The 9,091-nt window shown below is 54.9% G+C and overlaps 1 protein-coding gene across 1 annotated transcript; it reads left to right on the top strand.

Annotated features, from left to right (window-relative positions):
• Nucleotides 1–482: 482 nt before the first annotated feature.
• On the top strand, nt 483–8,191 carry PRSS16 (serine protease 16; the record flags this gene model as incomplete). Its single annotated transcript, XM_081296449.1, has 12 exons — nt 483–552; nt 622–782; nt 1,570–1,669; nt 1,805–1,934; nt 3,411–3,534; nt 3,713–3,790; nt 3,884–3,931; nt 4,332–4,619; nt 5,305–5,446; nt 7,607–7,786; nt 7,865–8,010; nt 8,123–8,191. The coding sequence occupies 12 exons, from the start codon at nt 483–485 to the stop codon at nt 8,189–8,191; spliced, it is 1,536 nt and encodes a 511-aa protein (XP_081152575.1).
• Nucleotides 8,192–9,091: the final 900 nt, after the last annotated feature.

The raw sequence follows: 9,091 nt of genomic DNA, 5'->3' as shown, positions 1-9,091 counted from the left end.
GGGACAAGAGAAACTGTGATTGAAGATGAAAAGTGGTGAGGGGCAGGACTGAAGGGCAAGAGCTAAGACTGGTCATTGGGACCACTGAAGAGGGCTGGAGATATGGTGGGGCAGAGAGCAAAGACGGAAAGCAAGGAGGCAGCTGAGGGTTCAAGAGGAGGCACAGAGGCAGAAAGGTGCAGGACAGGATGGCAGAGACAGGGCAGCCCAAGGTCAACAGGGGAAGGCAGAAGATGGAGCGGAGGAGAGGGAGGCGCAGAGGGAAGGTGGCCTGGGGGCTGGAGGAGAGAATTCAAGTGCAGCACCAGCAGGCCACTCACAGGTTCTGGCGTCCCTGCCCCGCTTTAGCGGTTCCTACAGACGCTTGACCTGTCATGAGAGGCGTCAGGGAAGAAACCTGAGCCAGCCTTTAGAGACATGATAAAAGGTCCTCGGTGAGTGGGGAGCAGGACACCAGAGTCCTCTCTCAGGCTCTGTACAGCATGGCCATTGGGCTCGCCCAGTGGCTGGGCCCTCTGCTCCTGGTCTCCCTCTGGGGGCTCTCAGCTCCAGGTAAGTGGAAGATGGAGGGCCAAGAGGGGGCCAGGGGCCACCTGACTTCCTCCCCTCTGTGTCTTGCAGCCTTGTTCCTTAGACGCCTGGGGGAGCACATGCAGCGGCTCCAGGAGAACTCTGGCCTGCACCTGCGCCTGGGCCCAGGCACTGCCACCCTCCCAAGAGCAGGGTGGCTGGAGCAGCCGCTGGACCCCTTCAATGCCTCTGACGGAAGGTCCTTCCTGCAGGTGAGACCAGAAGTTCACTGCCCACCCTGACGTGCTCTCAGTGAGACCTCTGACTTCCTACCTCTCATTGTACAGTTTATTCCTTCAGTCCACACCTCTGTCCACACCTCTGCCCCTGCTCTGAGTCTCATACTGTACTGCCTCAGTGTCCCCTTACAGTCCTCTCATGCAGCTCCACTGCCCCAGGTCTCAGGTCCACTTAGTATAGCCACCCCCACCCACGTCTCAGCTTTACCTTTACTCTCATCTCTCTCCTCAGTGGCCCACATCTTGGTCCCTCATGTGTTGTCCCTCACTCTTTCCTTCTCTGTCCCTCTTACCCTCTCATTGCCCCTCAGTGTCCCCTCTCCCTGACCTGCAGATTGCACACGGAGCCTTCCAGCAGTATGTAGCAGAAATGTGAACTAGCTTGGTAATCAGACCTGACTCTCAACCGACACTCACAAATCCCTTTTAAATGAGTAAACACATTTATGTTTTTCAGTGCCTCCTTTATATACAGTCTCCCAAGCTTTATCCCACTTGGTCCCTACTCCCGAATTCACCCAAACTCATCACATATCCTACGATTAGTACTTCAAACAACAGGAAGTGCTTGCCATGCACCAGCCACCTCCTCAGTCCTGGGGACATGAGCAGACAAAAATACCTGCACAGGTGGCTCTTGCACCCTGGAGGAGGAGAAAGGAGAGAAATAACCCCACAAATAGACATTCTGCTGCTGGGTATCCAAGGAAAGTCCCATTCCCTCTCATGCCGCCTTTCTTCTCCCTCTTCCCCCTCTCAGAGGTATTGGGTGAATGACCAGCATAGGGCTGGCCAGGAGGGACCTGTATTCCTGCATCTTGGGGGAGAGGGCAGCCTCGGACCTGGCTCAGTGATGGCAGGTAAGAGGCAGGGGGGAAAGAGGCCTGGTTGGAAGCTGGTGGGGACAGGAGGGGGAACTGCAGTGGTGGCACTGTGAGGCCTGAGGGGGCAAGGGCCCAGCTTGCATCTCCCTCCCCACCCCACGCTCCTCACAGGACACCCCGCAGCCCTGGCCCCTGCCTTCGGGGCCCTGGTGATAAGCCTGGAGCACAGATTTTATGGCCTGAGTGTACCTCCTGGAGGCCTGGGCATGGCCCAGCTTCGCTACTTGTCCAGCCGCCACGCGTGAGTGGGGGTAGGGAACGTGCTTGGCTTTCGGGACTAGTATTGTCTGCCTTGGCCCCTCTCCATCTGTGCCTCTCCACTGCCAGTGCCCACCTGGGAATCTCGGGTTCCCTGTTCCTTCTCTTTCACAGTGTCTTACTCTTTCTTTCTCTGGGGCTCTGACTCTCCCTGCCTTTCTCTTACCCTCCATTCTTGTCTGTCTCCATCTCACTGTGGCCCATTGGTCCAGATCACCAGCACCTTCACCAGGCTCCCTGGTTCTGCCCTTGACTTGCAGGTGCAAACCAGAATGATCCTGTTAGAACACACACCAGATCATGATCCTGTCTGGCTCCAGTCCCTCACATGTCCCTTACATTGTTCAGAGTGAAGCCCACGTATTTACCAGGGCCACCAGGCCTCCTAGTTGACAGGGCTCTAGCCTCAGTTAATTCTGACCCCTGACTCTCCGACTCACTAGGCTCCAGATGCCTGAGGTCCTTGCTATTCTCCAGGTACATTTCTATCTTGGGCCTCTTAAGACTTCCCTCTGCAGGAGTGGCTTCCTGCAGACATCTGCAGGGCCCCTCCCCACCTCCTCTGTGCCCCACTGTTACCAGCCCCACAATGTCCCCGAAGCTCTATGATTCTCCAGGGCCTATTCCCCTCTCCTCCCCAGTGTCTGTCTCTGTAGCAGCATCTTTGCCATCTGTCTCATTCTTGTCTCCACTGCTCTGTGCCCATATCTGTTTCTCTTTGTGTGTCTCTAAGTCTCAGGTTTTTTCTACAATCTAAACTGGTCTCTAACTGCACAGTATGGCACTAAGTGAAGACAGAAAGCCCTTAGGAGGAAAAAGAGGACGTTAGAAATATCCCAGTATTTCTCTGCTTTTCTCGGTGTCTCACCTTCTCCCACACCTTTTAACCCATCCAGCCCAGGACCCCTCCTCCTCCTCTGAGTAGCTGTCTTCCATCGCCTTCAACTCCTCCCCATATTTGTCAAGTTTTAATATACAGTGCCTTGGAGCCCGGCATGGTGGTGCACACTTGTAATCCCAGGTGGGGGAGGCTGAGGCAGGAGGATCACAAGTTTAAGGTCCGTTTCAGGCGCTTAGCGGGGCCCTAAATGACTTAGTAAGAGCCTGTCTTTAAAAAGGTTGGGAACGAGGCTCAGTGGTAACGCATCCCTGGGCTCAAATCCCAGTACCAAAAAAAGAAGAAAAACAAAGTGACTTGGAAAGTTTTCCTCTTCCACCTAAAAACAGTGGGGGGGGGGGGGGTAAAGGCTTCCTAACAGGCGGAAGACAGGATCTCCCCCGACTTAGACACAGGTGTTTTCGGAAATGCACGAGATCTAAAGGTCCCTCAGAAATACTTGAGAACTGAGCCTGGCCTCGGGCCTGGCTCTGCCATCCAAGTCCCTCGGTGGGCTGCCCGCGGGTTGGATCTGCAGGAATTCACACCGCGGTGGGCTGACCGAGTTGCCCCTGTCCCCAGGCTGGCCGACGTGGTCTCTGCCCGCCTGGCTCTTTCCCGCCTCTTCAACGTCTCCTCCACCAGCCCCTGGATTTGCTTCGGAGGTTCCTACGCCGGCTCCTTGGCTGCCTGGACCCGACTCAAGGTCCTGGGACCCCTGCGATGGGCCGGGGAGGGAACCAAATGCGGGGTCCAGCGCGGTGATAGGAGCCCTCCCCCACGACGCTCCGCGTGCACAGCCGTCTCCCCAGGGCTCGCGGGGCCGATGACCCCAGGCGGAGGACGCGGCACGCCGGTGCCCGCTGACGCCCCTCCTTTCTCAGTTCCCGCATCTCATTTTCGCCTCGGTCGCCTCCTCTGCCCCGGTGCGGGCGACGCTGGACTTCTCCGAGTACAACGACGTAAGAATGTGGGCGACCGGGGAGGGAAGAGGAGGTCCCAGCGGGCGGAGCCCTGGACACCTCCTTGAGTATCCTTCCCGCGTGCGACTTCAGGTGGTGTCCAGAAGCCTAGCGAACGCGGCGATTGGTGGGTCGCTGCAGGTAGGAGGTGGGGTCAGGCGAGGGGGAGAGGGGGAGAGGCCAGCCCTCGGAAGCCGGGCCAGCGGAGGGCGACCCGGCTGGGTGCTGGAGCGGGGGAAGCGCCGGGTCGGCGAAGCCGGGGGGAGCTGGGTGGGCGGGGCGGCAGGGGCAGAGGCGCACCCCGCGGGGTGGGCGGCGCTTTGTAGAGCGGAGCCTATCGGCAGGGTGAGCTCGGGTGGGCGGGGCGTCGAGAGCGGAGGCGCACCCACCCCGGGGACGGGGGAGTGGGAGGAGCCAGGCCTGGGTGTGGGCGGGGCCACGGTGGGCGGGGCCCGAGGGCGGGAGGCTGGGACTGCGGACTGTGGGGTGGTGCGGCCGGGCGGGCCTGGGTCCCGGTCCCCACCGCCCCTCGCTCCCGCAGTGTCGGGCTGCGGTGTCCGCGGCCTTCGCGGAGGTCGAGCGGCGGCTGCGCGCGGGCGGGGCCGCCCGAGCAGCGCTTCGGGCCGAGCTGGGAGCCTGCGGGTCTCTGCGCCGAGCTGAAGACCAGGCAGAGCTCCTGGGCACGCTGCAGGCCCTGGTGGGCGGCGCGGTGCAGTACGACGGGCAGGCGGGGGTGCCGCTGAGCGTGCGGCAGCTCTGCGGACTCCTCGCGGGCGACGGCAACCGCAGCCACCCCGCGCCCTACGGTGGACTTCGGCGCGCAGTGCAGGTGAGGTGCCCAGACCCACTCTGGCATGGCTCTAGCGGACCAGGGCTCCTGCTCCACCCGTTCTGTGTGGCTTAGGCGAGAGCCCTCTCTGGGCCTTAGTTTTCTCATCTGTCAAGTGGGGGTGTTACCTCACGGGGCTGAAACTCAGAAGGTGAAACGGGAGACCTGTAAAGCGGTTAGCTGGGAGCTTAGAACACAGGAGACGAATGATAGAGACTGTGGCTATTATCTGTTTTGCCTCTTGTTCTGTTCTCTTTTCTGGGCGTGCAGCAGTGTCCTGCACGGAGCAAGTGCTCAATTAGTATTTGATGAAAAAGCATAGCCCTGGAAACAGAACTCTCATAGGGACGGGGCCCACACCTCTGAATCCACAATTCCAACCCACTTTTCTGGTGCTATCTGGACTGGGTGCTATAAGACATGCCTCACATATGTCATTCGTTGAATTCTTAGGAGATAGGCCCTAGCACAATGCCCACTTACAGAAGAGGAAACCGAAATCCAAAAGATTTTCACTTGCCTAAAAATTCATAGGTGATAAGCTCCCGATCATAAGTGTACAGGGACCCAAACATTCACCTGCTCTGACTATTGACTCCCAGGAGCTGACCCTCCTATGGGTCTGACAGGCCCTAGCTTGCTGGGAGGAGAAGGAATTTATGTGTGTGTTCCTACTGTTTCCTAGATTGTCATGCACAGCCTGGGCCAGAGGTGTGTAAGCCTTTCTCGAGCAGAGACAGTGACCCAGCTGAGTGCCACTGAGCCCCAAGGGTCTGGCCTGGGTGACCGGCAGTGGTGGTACCAGACTTGCACGGAGTTCGGCTTCTGTGAGTGACCGGCATGACCACTGACCCAAATATACATGCTGTGCCTGCCAGTGGCCACCACACAGGTGATGTGGGCTGATTTGGATTTCCATAAGACAGCGAACCTGACCTTGTATGCTGGGCTGCAGAGGGTAGGAAGCCATCCTGGTGTGGGTGAGCTTGAACCTCATAGGCCTCTTCATGCCCCCACTCAGGCCTTCCACCTGTCTTCCTGTGCTCCTGTCCCAGGGAGGTCTCCACGCTCTCCCCAGCCACCAGACCTGAATCCTGAGGGCAGTATTCAGATGACCTGTTAATCACTGAGTACCACCACTCTTGGACCCCTTCTGGTCCCTCTGCTCTCTCTTCCCCTCTGCTGTCCTGAAGAGGACCATCCTCTCCTGCCTAGACCCCTGACCAGCCCTGACCCAGGTTTCCAGATTTTTCATCTCACCTGTACCACCCGCCACACTGCATCCGGGAAGGTCTTTGTTGCTCCTCTGCTCAAAACCTTCCCCTGGCTTCTTAGTGACCTCAGGTGGAGTTGCCAGACAAAATATAGGTTACCCAGTTAAATTTGAATTTCAGATAAACAAAAAAACTTCATATGTGTGTCCCAAATACGGCATACTAAAAAGTGGAGTTTTTGTTTATTGAAATTCAAATTTAACTAGATATTCTGTATTGTTAAATCTGGCCCTTCTAACCCAGATTTCAGTTCAAAATCCTCACTGTGTCTTTGGAAGATAGTGAGGATAGTGGTTTAAAGTAAAATATTCAAATTCCAGTTCCATTTCCTACTTATGTGATCTTGGGCAAATATAGGCAAGTGACTTGCCTGTCTATGCCTTAGTTTCTACAGCCCTAAAATGAAAATAATAAGGGTACTTCTCTCATAGGGTTGTTTCAAGGATCAAAGGAGGTAATGTACATAATATGCTAAGAGTAATGCTGGTGTACCGTGTGGGGAGCTGCCACATAGGAGTGAGCACGGACTCCTAGCCTTGAGCCATGCAGGTGTGACACTGGTTCTGATGATAGAAACAGGTGGATCTCACCTCTGCTAGGCAAGGGAATGAAGCTCTGGGAGTGGGTGTCACCCAGTGAGACTGGGCTACACCTCCCTGAAATGCAATCCCTTGCCTCATCTGGGTGGAACTTTCCTGAGTGTCTTTCTCAATAAAAAGGGTCTCAGGCATGCTCTCTCTCTCTTTCCAATGGACCCTTAAGATGGAGAGCTGTCCCTGATTCCTGCAAGCAAAAGGTATTTCTGTGTGTCGCATGCTTCTTTAGCCATTTTCTTAAGTTATTGATGCAGCCAGCTCTTGTGAACCCAGACCAGGTCGCCAGCCCGGCTAGCTGGTGATAAGACAGTAAGTATTCTGCAAGTGTTTGCTCCTGTTGTTAGGAGGTGTTTGATGTTTTGATCCTCAACATGTCCATCTTTCTAACTTCAGAAGACTTGCAGGTGTTGTTCACGCTGCTGGTGTTGCACATTTCCTGCTTCTCACAGTTTCCTCATCCTCGAGTCTGCACACAAGATGCCCCCTCAGGAAGCCTTGTGTCCTCCCTCAAGATACGCCAGCCTTCCCATGCCCACTTTGGTAGCTCTGTGTCCTCTTTAAATGGTCCAGTTGTCCTCCAGGCATTTCTTCTTGCCATTAAGTCCTGCAGCAGCAGGATCCAAACCTGTTTGTTTGCCACTATGTGCCCAATAGTCCAACTTCTGAGCACATGGTAGGTGCTCAATATATGGCAAAGGAGGAATGAGTTGGTGTGGGGGTTACAGAAGTTAGATTTTCCCTGCAGCACAGTGAGCTCTGGGTTTCAAGCAGAGGAGACATGATCCAATCTGAGCATTGGTCGCTCCAGAGACCTCTCACCTCCAGATCTTTGCCCCGTTCTGTCTCCGCTGTTGGCAGTGCTTTCTGTTCTCTGGCTCACTCGGATTCCATAAGGCCTTATGCCTTACGGGATGTCCTTGAGCCCGTTATGCTTCCTCTGGCACCCCCACCTCCTGAGCTGTTCTCATCATCATAGCCCTGTCCCTCTGGGTTGTCACCATGGGGTGTGCAGTCTCTGAAAATACTGCAAGCTCGCCGAGGAGAACCCTGTAAGTGATGGAGGAGAGCGGGGGACTGGCTCTGTCTATTTCTCACACTCAGGTATCTCCCTTCACAGACGTCACCTGCAAGGGTCCTGGATGTCCTTTCTCCCAGCTCCCAGCCCTGCCCTCCCAGTTGGATCTATGTGAGCAAGTGTTTGGACTCTCCGCTTCCTCTGTAGCCCAGGCCGTGGCCCAGACAAATGCCTACTACGGTGGCCAGAGCCCCGGTGCCACCCAAGTGCTGTTCGTGAATGGTGAGCCTGACATTAGAACCTGGTTGGTAAGCTTCCCCCAGGGCCAGCTCAACACACCACCCTCTTCTTTCTTCCCAGGGGACACAGACCCCTGGCATGTGCTAAGTGTAACACAGACCTTGGGACCCTCAGAGCCAGCGCTTCTCATCCCTACTGCCTCCCACTGCTTGGACATGGCACCCGAGAGACCCTCAGACTCTCCCAGCCTCCGCTTAGGACGCCAGGTGAGAAAAAGGCGCTGGATACCACGTGCTCTCACTGGCATGTTTATCCCATGTCCCTTCTTTCTACTAGTGCTGGGGTCTGGCCTTCAGAGCTCTTCCTGCCTCTCCACAGAGCATATTCCAGCAACTGCAGACCTGGCTCAGGCAAGCAAAGCAGAGCCAGCTTCAGAGAGGGGTCTGAGCCTTGCACCCCACAGCTCCTGCCTGGCCACCTTCCTCCTGGACATACTCATTCACTGGACAAAAGAAGGCCTCTTGTTTAGAAGATCCCCAGGGATTGGGATTCTGTACCTGTTCTGCATATAATTGTCTGTAAACACCCTCACTCCCAGACCACAAGTGTTTGGTACAGGAAAGGACATACAAATATAGTGGATGATCTTTCTCATTGTGCATGTTGGTGTTTTGCATGTTAAATGTCAGAGAGATGCAGCTTTTTCTGCTCTGCGGTTTGGGAGGAGTGTTCTGCCGTAATACTGAACAACAATTCAAGTCTTTTATTGCTGGAGGAAGAGAACTTGCTGAAGACCCAAACTCCTGCACTCCCAACACCCCTTCCCATTTCCAACTTTTTCTCTGTACTATTTTTCATCATTTACTTTATTATGTAATTTGCATGATTATTTCATTTTCTGTGCAATGGTAGGCTTCATAAAGAGAGAATTTTGTTCACTTATAATTCTATATCCTCAGTTTCTAAAATAGTAGCTAGCACAAAGCAGACACTCAAAAATAATGCACAAGTTATATTTTCATTGTGAGGATTGCAGGTGAGAGCAGGTTCCCAAGAGGTGATTGAGCATCTCACAGAAGCAAAGGCAATAACGCTCATACATAAACCCAGGGGTCTCAATTTACACACAAAGTATTTGTTTTAGTACTAGGATTGTGGTGGGGAGTGTATGCCTGTGTGGGGGTGTCCAGATCAAGAATCCTCCATCAAAAATTGACATCCACCTAGATGACACACGCCTGTAATCCCAGAGGCTGAGACAGGAGGATTACAAATTCAGGGCCAGCCTCAGCAAGTTGCCCTAAGGAGCAGCCTGCCAAAGTGTAGCACAGAACACAGCCGAGGGCT

The sequence above is a fragment of the Spermophilus citellus genome, assembly GCF_964194105.1.
Source record: "Spermophilus citellus genome assembly, chromosome: 5".
Classification (NCBI taxonomy): domain Eukaryota; kingdom Metazoa; phylum Chordata; class Mammalia; order Rodentia; family Sciuridae; genus Spermophilus; species Spermophilus citellus.
Note: the sequence above shows the minus strand (reverse complement) of the source record. Positions and strands in the feature narration are given on the sequence as shown.